The sequence below is a fragment of the Marmota monax genome, unplaced genomic scaffold (genome assembly GCF_021218885.2).
Source record: "Marmota monax isolate L192 unplaced genomic scaffold, Marmota_monax_Labrador192_F-V1.1 WCK01_AAM20220418_F8-fsc00157, whole genome shotgun sequence".
Lineage (NCBI taxonomy): Eukaryota > Metazoa > Chordata > Mammalia > Rodentia > Sciuridae > Marmota > Marmota monax.
Window position 1 is genome coordinate 1,009,558 of NW_026694573.1, and position 14,366 is coordinate 1,023,923.

General features: G+C 39.6%; 1 protein-coding gene across 8 annotated transcripts in view; it reads left to right on the plus strand.

The window, feature by feature from the left end:
• Window positions 1–14,366, plus strand: part of LOC124077015 (protein HIRA) — a 206,389-nt gene that overhangs the window by 105,178 nt on the left and 86,845 nt on the right. For all 8 annotated transcript variants that reach the window (XM_058571732.1, XM_058571731.1, XM_058571730.1 and 5 more), the window contains one exon: window positions 13,673–13,880. In XM_058571732.1, coding sequence (XP_058427715.1) covers window positions 13,673–13,880 — 208 coding nt within the window. The remainder of the gene's footprint in view (window positions 1–13,672; window positions 13,881–14,366) is intronic.

The following is a 14,366-nucleotide window of genomic DNA, read 5'->3' on the forward strand; positions in this document are numbered from 1 at the left end:
GACACAGGGAGGGGGAAGAGTGTCGCATCCCCAATTCTGTCAGCTGCGCTCCGCCCCCCTCCCCGCGCGACGACTGGACCCCAGGCACTGCCCCGCGCCCTCAACCCCGCTGAACCGCTGACCGACAGGGGACTTGACCTGCTATCTCAGACCTCGGCTCTCGGGTGGACATCTCCGGACCCCTATCGCGGAGGCCACACGTCTGGACCGGCTCCAGGCGTTGTCGCTGAAGCCGGTACCCCGAAGGGCGATTAGACAGGGTCCTAGATACCTGGACCGCTGAGAACTCCTAGGGTGGGAACTGGAAATCTGCCGAGAAGCCCCACTTTTGTCCTTGCAGAAAGCTTTCACGTGTACCTTTCCAAGCTTTATCTCTTAAATCCTGTGTTCAGCCGTCAATTTCTTCCTTTGTCTTGCTACCCTTTTACTTGAGTTACATCTGTTGGTTGTCTTTGTCCCTAGGGTGGCTCCCTGGGGGAAAATAGTCAAAAATGTGTGAACCAAGAGAAAAATTAGGCATGGAATGCTTTTTTGAATGTAGTAATACTCCCAAAGTTTGGCGTTTTAATGAGGTCCCAATTTGTTCTCCTTATGTATTTGTGCTTGGGGAAAATAAGGACCGGGCACCAGTGTGTAGACAGGGTTCAGTACAAAGCGGAGGACATTTCAGAGCACTTCACTCCCATGTCTCTTGTATCGCTTCTGTAACAGGGAAAGAGTTCTCACAGTTTGTAGGGCGGGAGTTTCAGCTAAAGGCTCTAATTCTGAGTTGTTTAAGTCAAATCATTAGAATCTCTTAAGCTGGTGTTGTTTATTCTTTTGTAGATAAGAGAGACTCAAAGATGTTAAATAACTCACTTTATTTATTAAGAGCAAGATTCAGACTCAAGTTTTGTTAACTACAAAGCTGTACAGTGACAAATGTAGTTGATTTCATCACACAGGTCATGTTTTCATAATACATAGTGCTGTAAATCCCTGATCCTGCTGTTCTGCCTTGTTCCTAGCAGATAACTTGGAGAAAGCAGAAGCCATAAACTGGGATGTGTTCACTTTCATGCCTGCAAACTAACACCCTTTTCTGCCTTCTTGTTACCTCAGAAAGGTGTTCTGGGTTTTATTTGTGTTCTGGATCCTATATCCTCCCCTTTAATAGGGACCTTTTCTCAGTAGCAGCTTCCCTTTCTTGGGTTTTCATCCATTCTCTTTCAAGGACTTCTTCCTTTTTGTGTTTAACAGTGCTCATAAAAAGCAAACCTCTTCTCTCCCCTTGACCTCTTGAAGCTCTTTCCTCACAGCCAGACATTGTGAAAGAACCACCTTTCTCTCCATTATTTCTTTATGTTCCTAAATGACAGACAGCCTGGTTTTTGTACCCCACCCCCCATTCTGGTTCCCTGAATCTGTTCTTGCCAAGGCCACAAGAGATTCCAAAATTGTTTTTGTAAAGGACCAGATAATATGTGTGTTAGATTTTCAGAGCCACATCCAGTCTCTGTTGAGTGTTCTTCCCCTTTCTTTACCTTATAAAAATGTGAGAACCATTTTTAATTTGAGCCTTAAAAAACACGCTGTCATTGACCAGCCTCTCATAAAAAACAAACTCAAACTCCCAGCATCACACACATTTTCCAAAACTTCCCAGCTGCACTTGACTGGCCCTTCAGAGTTTCTCACTGGGAATTGAACTTAGGGGCGCTTTACCATTCTCAGCCCTTTTTATTTTTTATTTTAAGACAGTCTTACTAAGTTGCTTAGTACCAAGCTAAGTTGCTGTGGCTGGTTTTGAACTTGTGATCCTCCTGCCTTAGCTTCCTGAGTCACTGGGATTACAAGCATGCACCATTGCACTCAGCTCCATGTGTTTTTAATAAGTCTCAGACTGTTTGTATGAGAGTTAATAGCAGGCTATCATTAAGAGCTCCAACTAAGGCCATACTGAAGATACCATAAGTAAACACAGGTACTTACTGGCTCTGTGAATTTGGGTGCATATTTTGTACCTCCATCCTTTTGTCTATAAAATAGGGGTAAACAGTTGTAATAGTCCTTTTTCTCTTACTGTAATGAAATACCTGAGACTGGGTAACTATTTTATAGAGAAAAGAGATTTGTTTAGCTCATGTTTCTAGAGGTTCCAGAACATGGTGCTGGCATCAGCTTGGCTCTGGAAAGGACCTGATGATAGATGGCATCAGAGTAGTGGGATTGTATTAGAGGGGGAGATCACATGGCAAGACAGGAAGCAGGAATGAGGTTTGCTTTTTTAATAACCTCACAGGAACTAACTCAGGGTTCCATTAGAACTATCTTAATCTCTTCCCAAGGCAGCCTCCAGAGACCTCCCACTAGTTTCCAACCCTTAAAACCCCACCATGCTGAGACTAAGCCTCAACATGTGAACCTTCAGGGAACACACTCAATCCATATGCAACCCATGTCAAAGGTATAATTCTTATAGAGAAGGTTTTAATAAATATAAAGTTTTGTATAGAATCTGACTCTTACTTAAGCACTGTGTCCTTGTGCTCTTCCTTATGGCTGGTGCTTACTGGAAAAATGGAAAAGGGTCAACAGGTTCTTCAAATCATGTTCAGAAATGGGTCTCCCCTTTCTTGCCAAGTAGCTTCTCCAGTTTCCAGCCAGGAAGCTAAGATGCCATTCCATTGGCTCTTCCTCCTGTTTTTTTGGGGGGGTGGGGTGGGGTGGGGTGGGCATCATTTCTACCACTGTCATCATGACTGCAACCACTCTAGACTGTACCATTCTTTACTACCTTAGAGGTGGGTACTAGCTTTGTCCACCCACTGGTCTTGCCTTCCTTGGTCCTTTCCCTAGAACATAGCCATAGTAATCTCAGAGAATCTACCTAAAGTTCTTCAGGGAGGGTTGTTCATTGCCTCTGGGATGAAAATGCCAGACTCATTTTAATTTGAGCCTTTCAAGCTCTGCCGAGTCCAGATCCATCACCTGCTTACCTCTATTGCTGTTCCCTTTGTGTCCCTTCCAGAACACATTCTTCCCCTCACCCTCTCATTACCCAGCTTATTTCTACTAAACCTTCCGGAAGTGTCTGCTTAAGTCACTCTTCAGATCTGTCTCTGACTTGTCAGGGTTGGGAGTCCTTCTTCTGTGCCCAGCACCTTTAGGGCTTCTTTTATAATAGCTCTAATCCCATGGTATTGTAGTTGTTTATTTCCCCTACTAAATTGTGAGGCCAGGGAGGTGCTACTTAAACTTTTGTTTTATATTCAAATATCTGATTTGGAATGTTGTTATATTCAAATATCTGATGTGGAAGCTAGTTTCTGTTTGTGATGTTTGAGCATGTAAAAGAGCTGAAGGGCTTAAAACTTGTACACCTTGATTCAGAAGAAGAATAACTGAATGATTTGGTGGTATAGAAGTTCTATGATGAGCCCTAAATAGTTTTTTCCCAGCTATATCAAAAAGCACCTGCAGCTGGACATAGTGGCATATACCTATAATCTCTGGAGGCTGAGGCAGGAAAAAGTTCAATACCAGCTTGGGAAATTTAGTGAGACCCTGTTTTAAAATAAAAAACTTAAAAGAGCTGGAAATGTAGCTCAGTGGTAGAGCATTTGCTTAGCATTTTGAGGCCCTGAGTTTAATCCCTAGTACTGAGGCAAAGGGAAAAGCAGCTTCAAGGTTGTAACCTGTGTTAATGGACAGCTCAATGTACAGAAAGCAAAAATGTGTTCCATCAAAGTTTTGAGCTAGGGGCATAGCTCAGTGGTACAGCACTTGCCTAGCATATGCAAGGCCCTGGGTTTGATCCCTAGCACTGGAAAAAAAAAACTTTAATTATGTAGTTTATCCCTATGTACTACAGTGATGTTCTAAAAAGGTATAATGTGGTGAACTATGTAAGTTGTGGGAGAATGATGACCACAGGTCTTAATCTATGCTGCTCTCCCGGAAAGAATGTGAGAATGCTCAGGAGCTTTAAAAATACCTGTGATGCTGGGTGCAGTAGCTCACGTCTGTAATCCCAGTGGCTAGGAGGCTGAGACAGGAGGATTGCCAGTTCAAAGCCAGCCTCAGCAATGGGGAGGCGCTAAGCAACTCAGTGAGACCCTGTCTCTAAATAAAATACAGAAAACGGGCTGAGCCTTCAGTAGATGAATGGATAGGGAAACTTGTGTGTGTGTGTGTGTGTGTATACACACACACACACACACAATGGAATATTACTCAGCATTAAAAGAGAATAAAACCATGGCATTTGAAGGTAAATGGATGAAGTTGGAGAATATAATGCTAAGTGAAGCAAGCCAATCTCAAAAAAAAATAAAGACTAATGTTTTCTTTGATATGAGGATGCTGACTCATAATGGCAATGGGCGGGGTGGGAGGGAGGGGGGAGTAAGGGAGGAATGGAGGAACTTTAGATAGGGTAAAGGAGGAAGCAAAAGGGTAAGAATGATGGTGGAATGAGTTAGACATCATTACCCTAAGTACATGTATGAAGACACAAATGATGTGAAAATACTTTGTGTACAATCAGTGTCTTGAAAAATTGCGCTCTATATGTGTAATATGAAATGAATTGCATTCTGCCATTATGTATAACAAATTAGAATAAATAAATAATTTAGTAAAAGAAGAGGGGCTGAGGATGTGGCTCAGTGGCTGAGTGCCTGGTACCCTCCTGGGTTCAATCCCTGGTACCCTCCCCCACACACACAAAAAAATACCTGTGCTTATTCAATCAGAATCTCTTAGAGATGGGCTGGAGCTGTACCCAAAACCCAGTTGGTTTGGTTTACATTGCCATTAGGTAGTTATTTCTGCCTCCCCCATACTGGGGATCGTACCCAGGGGCACTCTGCCACTCAGCTACATCTCTAGTTTCCCCCACACACATACTTTTTGTTTGTTTTTTAAAATTTTCTGTTTTAAGACAGGATCTTGCTAACCTGTCCAGCTAGCCTTGAATTTGTGATCCTCCTGCCTTGGGTTCCTAAGTAGCTAGGAGTGGTTATAGGTGGGCAACACTGCACCCCCCAGCTTCATTTCTTGAAATGGTGTTTATATACTAAGACAGTAGTTGGTTCATTGGGTCCTAAAATTTTTGCACACCCATGTAAAACTTTTTTTAAGGTATTGTATAAGTTGGTAAGTTTTGCCTACAAATGGACTGATGCTCCTGGTATTGAAAATACATACTGGCCAGTTAGTTACCCTCTGACTTTGTTATTTACAAACAAAGAATAGGCACCTGCATCAGCTGGGGTATCTGGAGGGTGAGCCTTGTGAAGGTGCCCATTACCATGTCATTGTGAGTGACCAAATAGTTAATGAACTTGAATAATGGGGCCTTTGGGGGAAAATAAATTATCGCCATAGAATATGTTCAAATGTTTTGATCCCTAAACTGCATGAGATTCCCAGTACATTTTGAGTTTTTAAGTTGAAAGAATTATTAAGTCTTAGGAAAATTTTAGTCAAAATTCTTCTCACACAAGATGCTAAGCAACTCAGTGAGACCCTGTCTCTAAATAAAAAATACGAAGTAGGAATGGGATGTGGGTCAGTGGCTGAGTGCCCCCTGAGTTCAATCCCCAGTACTAAAAAAAAAAAAAAAAAAAAAAAAAAAAAAAAAAGTTCTTCTCACTTCTCAGGTATTTCAGCATTATGATTATGCAGTGGGCCATAGTTTAGAATAAGCTTTAAAGTAATGCACTTGGGGACTAAGAGCCCCAAGTAGAAATTGTAAATTGAAAATAAAGTTTTTTGTTTAACCTCTGGCTTCCTCTCACCAGAGAAAGTCCCTATTAAGGAAGTCACTGTGTCTTTCCAAAAATGATTAAAAATATTATTCTTCTGCCCTTTGATTTTATAACTTAATGCAGTGTGAAGATCTTCCCTTAAGATTACATCCCATCATAGTATATGTTCAACAGAATTGTTTACTGATATACTCCTCAGGCAATAACTTTTGGAACCCTGTCACCCCATCTTCTTAAGTATTTCTTTGCCTGCCCCTGCTCTTCTTGATTGTTTCTTCTCTATACTTCACTGAGTCTACAGCTTTCAGTCTTTTCTCTCACATTCTATTCTGTTTCTCCTGCTCAAGGCCTCCTGGTGCCTCTGTGCCAGAGAGATTACCATCGCTTTTGGCTAGCTGAAGAAGGATGTCACAAAGCTGGGACAGCAAAGTTCAGTGACAAAATTAGAATCCAAACAGATCTTGACAGGCTAGAATCCAGCTGGTTGACATTTAACAGGTATAAATATAGAGTCTTATGCATTAGTTTTAAAATACAGAAAAAACTTGTAGGGATGTAACTTGAGAGAGGCTCTCTTAAAATACTATATAAATGTCATTATTTAACTATCCCTAAACTAACCTACATATAGAATGTAAGTTCTGACAAATACCTGAGTATCATTATTCTTCATAGGCCCTCATTGACTGAGTGAGCTTCCTTTTTAAGCTAGGAAAAGTTGGTTGGTAAATTTGGAATAAAAACATAAGAAACTGTATATGAACTGAATCTGACTCCTAGAAAAGAATCTTCTGTACTGATTACTTAACATCTGTGTGCTAGGCAGGACAAAGCAGTGAATGAAGCTGGGAAAGTATATTAGACAGCTTTTTGTCTCTTTGATAAAATACCCAAGAAAAACAACTCAGGTAAAGATTTATTTTGGCTTATGGTTTCTAATGTTTCAGTCCATGGTTGACTGGCTCTGTTGTTTCTGGGCTTGTGGTGGGGCAGTATATCATGGCAGAAGGGCATGCCAAAGTAAAACTGCTCAACTCATGGTACCCAGGAAGGAGAGAGAGAGCGAGAGAGAGAGAGAGAGAGAGAGAGACACCAACCTGGGACACCATATCTGATTTAATTGTAGGTTTTGAGAACTGTTAGTGACTTGTCAAGCCATGATTGGTGGTGCATGCCTGTAGTCCCAGCTACTCAGGAAGCTGAGGCAGAAGGATTAAAAGTCTGAGGCCTGGGTTGGGGCTGTGGCTCAGAGGTAGAGCGCTCGCCTACCATGCGTGAGGCACTGGGTTTGATCTCCAGCACCATATACGAATAAAATAAAAATATTGTGTCCACCTGTAACTAAAAAATAAATATATTTTTTTGAAAAAAAAAAGTTTGAGGCCAGCCTCAGTAACTTAGTGAAACCCTGTCTCCAAATCAAAAATGAAAAGGGCTAGGGATGTAGCTCAGGGGTAAAGCACCCCTAGGTTCAATCACCAGTACTCAAAAAAATTTTTTGACTTTTCCACCTTTGGTTAATTCAATGTATATGGACCATTTAAAATGTGTAGCTAGTTTACCTACCCAAATGATTATATATTAGGGATCGAAATCCTTGGTTAAAGTGAAAAAAAAATTTTTTTCAAAAAATGAAGCTGGGTGCTGTGCCTCACACCTGTAATCTCAACTACTTGGGAGACTGAAGCAGGAAGATTATAAATTTGAGACCAACCTGGGCAGTTTATCAAGACCCTGTCTTAAAATAGAAAATAAAAAGTTCTGGAGATACAGCTCTATGGCAGAGTACTTGCCTAGTATGTGTGAGGCCTCGAGTTTGATCCCCAGTACTGGAAAAAACCAAAACTGAACAAACAGAAACCCTCAACTTTGGGCAATTACTTCTCTGGGAAGTATCAGTGATATTTGGTATAAACATGCATATATTCTCTTGGATAAGGAAAATAACTACTAATGTTTTAGAACCTACTATACCTAACATATTGAATACAAATTCTTCAGGATTACAAATTCTCAGTTATATTTGCAGTGATCAGGATGTCATAATATTAAACCAATGTACATCCCTAAACTGAGAATGAAATGATAACAGAAAACCTAGACCCACTTGAGTGTGCAGCTCTGTCCAAAGAGCTTTCATTCCTGTTCTTCTGTATCCTGGAAAAACTTGAATTGGTTGAAAACATAATAGTTGCTTACTAATACCTGTTTCAGTTATGTGCCTTCTCACTACCAGATTATTTCAAGGGTATTTCCAGATCTCATATTTCATTCTTACTTATTTGAGGCTATATCTCCAAAAGAGAACTCTTGATTATTTTTTCCACTTTCTTTTATTGTGATAAAGTACATATAAAACTTACTATCTTAACCATTTTTTTTTACAGTGCAGTAGATTAAACTTGGGGCCTTGCACATGCTAGGCAAGTGCTATATCAGTGAAATCCCAGCTACACCTGTCTTAACCATTTTTAAGTGTACAATTCAGTACACTTAACCCATTCAAATTGTCATATAACCATAACCACTGTCCATTTCCCTTACTTTTTTCATCTTACAACACTGAAATACTGACTCCCCATTCCTGCTCTTCCCAAGTCCCTGGTAACCACCATTCTTCTTTCTTCTGTCTTTGTGAATTTGACTAATCTAGGTACCCCATATTAATGGACTCATGCATGCAACATTGGTCTTTTTTGTGACTGACTGTCCATTCAGTGTAATGACCTCAGAGTTTATTTTACTCAGCTTTATTGTTAGTATGACTAGAAGACCTGACAAGAGCAACGTAGAGGAGGAAAAGTTTATTTTGGCTCATAGTTTCAGAGATTCAGAGTATGGTCAGCCAAATCTATTGCTCTGGGCCTGAGGAAAGGCAGAACATCATGACAGAAAGGTGTGGAACAGAGAAGCAGCTCAGGACATGGCAACCAAGAAGCAAAAAGAGCTGTGCTTGCTAGGGACAAAATATAAATCCCACAGTCACATCCCCAGTGACCTACTTCCTCCAGCCACACCCTACCTGCCTACAGTTACACCCAGTTAATCCTGCATGTGACTGATTAGGTCATATCTCGTAATCTGATCATTTCGTTTCTGAAAATTCTTGTGTTGTCTCACACATGAGAATTTGTGAGACATCTCGTAACAAAACTATAGCAGAGTTCATCTGTGAAATTATATGTGTCAGAATTTCCATCCTTTTTAAGGCTAAGTAATAATCCAGTTATATGTATCCACTACATCTTTTAACCCATCAATGTACATTAAAACTTTTATTTTTAACATGTACTCTAACAACATTATTGCACCTAAAAAAAAAGTCATCCCTTAGTGTTATTCAGTATCTTGTCAGTGTAAATTTCTCTTTTGTATCAATTATTTTATCTATTTGGTTTATTTGAATTAGCATCCAAAGAAGGCTCATACTGCATTTGATTGACATTTTATTTTAGTGCCACTGTGGCTGGCTATCTTGATCCTATTTTTTGATATTTAACACAAATGTACTATTTGTTTGAATTTGTGTAATTTTATCTTTTTTATTTTATAGTCCTTTCAGACCTATTCAGGTTGGCCTCTTATGTTGACAGTATCCCTTTAGCAGATAATAAAATCATTCCTGATATGAGGAATGATTGACCATAGTAATTGTTCAAAATATTGACTAGCAGATGGTTAAAGTCAGAGTACTGGGACTCAGCATCAGATAGACAGTGACACATATGGTCTATGCCAATGGGGTGTGGTTCAACTGAACTTCTGATAGTATATAAGCTTGCTCCATGCCTCTCTATCTCATTCCAGGAGCCTTTTGTTTCATGTGTTGTTTGGGCTTTTCTGTGCTAAAGTTTTTCCTTTGTTTTTGTCTGTGTGTGGTATTGAGGATTGGATCTAGGGCCTTGTGCATGCTAGGGAAGTCCCATATCACCAAGCTATATCCCCCAGCCAATGCTGAATGTTTTAATGGATCCAAATGATGAGACCTTACTTTCAATTTGAGAAGAAACTAATACAAACAAAGCTCTGTATACTATAAAGGTGCCATAGATAAAAGTCTTACAATGAGAATTTAATGTCTATAAAATTACTTTAAGCTACCTCAGCAGACCTAAACTAGATCGCTTATTGAAATGAAATTTTATTCTATTACTTTTGCTTTCAAGAAAATGAGGTTGAGTTGGGTGGTTGGCACATGACTATAATCCCAGTGGCTCAGGAGGCTGAGACAGAAGGATCACGAGTTGAAAGCCAGCCTCAGCAATTTAGCAAGACGCTAAGCAACTCAGCGAGACCCTGTCTCTAAATAAAATATGAAAAAAAGGGATAGGAATGTGACTCAGTGATTAAGTTCTCCTGGGTTCAATCCCTTGTACTGAAAAAAAAAATAAGAAGAAGAAACAAAGTGAGATTGATTCGGTGTGACTTTTTAAGTGAGCCCATTTCGACTGCAAGTATTCATGATTTTCTTTTCAAAGAGTTCACAAATCTAATGGATTTCAGGGGAGAAGATTGTACCTTCCTATTACTTTCTCTTACCCTGCCTAACCTCTCCTTACAGTAGCCTTTCCTTTGTTTTCCGAATAGTCCCCCTTTTGTGTTGTCTTTTTTTTCCCCCCTTCTAGTTCCACATATGAGAAAAAACATGTGATACTTGCCTTTCTGAGTCTGGCTTATTTCACTTAACATGATGATCTCTGGTTCCATTCATTTTCATAAGAATGGCATGATTTTGTTGTTCTTTATGTTTAAATAATACTCCATTATGTATATATACTACATTTTCTTTATCCATTTATCTATTTATGGGCATCTAGGCTCAATTTGTAATTTAACTATTGTAAATAGTGTCACGATAAACATGAGTATGCAGATATCTCTATTGTATACTGACTTTGATTCCTTCAGATATATATCTGGAATGGTGTAGCTGGATCATATGGTAGTTCTATTTTTGTTTTGTTTGAGGAATCTTTATATTGATTTCCATAGTGGCTTTACTAGTTTGCAAACTAGGCAAGTACTCCACCACTGAGCTATAACCCCAGCCCCTCCAGTATATGTTTTTGACTCTTGTTGAGAATCAGATGGTTTGAATGCATGGGTTTATTTCTGGGTCCTCTATTCTATTATATTGGTCTTTATGTCTGTTTTTATGACAATACCTTTCTGTTTTTGTTACAGGGGCTCTATAGTATATTCTGAAATAAAGTATTGTGATGCTTCCAGCACTGTCCTTTTTTCCTAAGAATTGCCTTGGCTCTTTGGAGTCTTTGTGCTTCATTATTATTAGTAGTATTACTAGTAGTAGTAGCAGCAGCAGTAGTAGCAGTACCACCACCATGGGTTGGACCCAGAGGTACTTTGTGAATGAGCTACATTTCCAACCCTTTTTATTTTTTATTTCAAGACAAAATCTCACTAAGTTGCTATTTGGGTTTACCAATGAGGTATCCCCCAAAAGCACATGTGTTAGACTGCAGAATTTTCAGAGTTGAACTGATTCGAGTCTTAACATAATCAATGGATGATAAATCCATTTATGTGGATTAACTAGGAGGTAACTGTAGGTAGGTAGGGTGGCTAGAGGAGGTAGGTCACTATGGGCATGCCTTTGGGGTTTATATTTTGTCCCTGGTGAGCGGAGTGCTTTTTTTGCTTTCTTGTTGCCATGTCCTGAACTGCTTTCCTCCTTTTGTGGTGGTGTTCTGCTTCACTTCAGGCCCAGAGCAGTGGAGTCGGCCACCTATTGATAGAGACTTCTGAAACTGTGAGCCAAATAAACTTTTCCTCCTCTAAAAGACCTTCTCGGGTCTTTTGTTCATAATGGCAAAAGTCCTAACTAAAATAGTTGTTGAGATTGGCCGTGAACTTGCAATCTTCCTGCCTTGGCCTCCCAAGTCACTGGCATCAAAAGTGTGAGCTAGCTCCTATATGAATTTGAGAATTGCTTTTTCTAGTTATCTGAAGAATGTTACTGGTTATTTTTTAAAAAATATTTTTTAGTTTGATGGACCTTTATTTTATTCATTTATTTATATGTGGTGCTGAGAATTGAACCCAGTGCCTCACACATGTGAGGCAAGCACTCTACCACTGAACCACAACCCCAGCCCCTTGTCACTGGTTATTTTGATGAGGATTAAAGGGAAAGCAAGGAACGAGAGACGGGTAAGCAAGAAATAAAGACAGAGACCAGGCAGAAATGCACAGGAGAGTTTTTTGTCAGAGCTGACAAATAAACGCCATCTCTCTATAGGAGAGAGAGGCAAAACAGGCTTGAGTTCTGGGACTTTTATGGAGGAGACTCAGGAATCAGGTAAACCCTTTACCACTGAGCCACATCTCCAACTCCTGGAATGATTTCTTAGTTAAAAAAAAAATAAAAATAAAAAACCTTGGTTAGTAGGAAGATCAGATGAGGTAATCTTTTGTTCTGCAGCCTGCTGAACTCAGTAGCTAGAATATCCAGTGTGTGTTAGACTATGCTACAAAGACAACAAACGGTGGATACAGTCCCTGCTTTTGAGGCATTCATACCTATAACAAAGAAAAAAATAATAGAATAAAAATTATACCAACAGTATGAACAGTCTCATTCTTGTTCCTTCCAAAAGGTGGTAGATATTTTTAAACAAGTGGTTCACTATCTTTGTAGGTGGAATAAACTTACACAAGTTTACACAAGGAAACAGATGTTAAAAGGTCAAAACAATAGCAGTAGGGATGGGATTGAACTGAACAATATTTAAAAATAAAAGAAGGTCTGAAATGAGATGGATATCATTACCCTAGATACATGTGTTAACTGCACTTATGGTATGATGCCATATCATGTACAACCAGAGAAATGAAAAGTTGTGCTAAAATTGTGTACAGTGAATCAGAATGCATTCTGCTGTCATATATACCTAGTTTAAATAAACAAATTAATTAATTAATTTTATAAAAAGAACTTCTGGAGTTATAGAACACTCAGTGGTCTGTTATGCAGGATGCCCTGGGTTCAATCCCCCCCGCACTGCAAAACAAAACACAAAGAAAAGCTCCTCTCAATGGCATGTGCTTGTAGTCCCAGTTACTGGCTGATTCAGTGGCCACCTCCCCTTACTCTGCCACTGAGGCTGACTCAGGAGAATCACTTGAGCCTAGAAATTTCAGACCAGCTTTGGCAACACAGCAAGACCCCATTTCAAATAATAAATAAAGTGAAAATAAAGGTAGCTTGTTGAGGCAGGGGAATTTATAGAAATAGACATGGTTCTTTATAGGTTCTTTATGTATGCTTCTTAAATATGTGTTTTTCTGGGGAATTTCATTGTTGCAAATCCCATTAGTAGGTCTTATTTAATCCAGGTACTCTCATATGCTGGCCTTTGGAGAAAGTTGCCTAGTTTTGGTTTTCACAAGTAAAAATCAGATTTAGGCAGACTTAATGATGTCTAGGGAGATGTTTTAAACAAATTCCTATCTAATTTTTCTTTTTACTTGCTTTTTAGAAAAACCAGTATTTGTGTCTCCTCTTTCCCCATTTTCTTCCCCTGAAGCTCCCAAAAGCTCTCCTCAATGATGAACTTCTCTGTGCCTTCTCTGGTGGTGTTTTTTGTGGGCTCCCTCCAGCTCATCTCTTTCTGTGTCTCTTATGGCAACCTTTATACTCCCTGGTGCTATCTTTATTCTTACACATGCCTTGTCACCCCTGCAGATTTTAAGCCCCTTGAAAGTTAACTCAAGGGCTTCTCTTGACCTTTAGACTGTTACTATTACAAGTATAGAAAGGAAAACCTAATGTTAAGTTTTTTCTAAACTCTAGTATACATTTTCCTCTTCCTTCTGTTAGACTTTGCTAACACTAGGCTAGAGATAATCTCTTTCAGAAAGGAAAAGCTTACTTTAATCAAAGGTTCTTCTCTATTTAGCTCCAAAACCTAGGAATAAATCCAGCCAATATTGGATTTAGCACACTGACTATGGAGTCTGACAAGTTCATATGTGTCCGAGAGAAAGTCGGGGAGCAGGCACAAGTGGTGATTATTGACATGAATGACCCAATGGCACCCATCAGGCGTCCTATCTCAGCAGAGAGTGCCATCATGAATCCAGCTTCTAAAGTGATAGCTCTGAAAGGTAAGCCCAACATATTTTTGGAAAGGAATTTTATTTCACTGTACCTACTTTGTTACCTTATGTATTAGACAAGTGTCAGTAAACTTACAGTGAGGTGTCATAAGTAGTATTCAACCTGATTCCAAAAATTTTAGCAGAAGCTATATTTAGTGTGCCCTTGTAAGAAGTCCATGAGAACCAGAGCTGCTTTGTAATGTCACCTACTGTGCCAGACACACTGGAGAGGGAACAAATGCCTAGAACCTTGTCTTCATAGGTCTGGAAATCCAGAGCAGTACCATGTGTGCTCATATAGAGGGCTCTGGGGTACCTTCATGTCAGGGCCTGCTACAAGGCTGCTGTAGGCATCCTGAGAAGAAGCCAAAAAACCTCCCTCTCTCATGAAAGGAGAGCTGATCATTAATAGAATTTCACTTCTCTGAACACAGGAAACATTGGGTATGAAAAACTTTCAGGTTAATTTGAAAAATATAGAATCTTTTCATA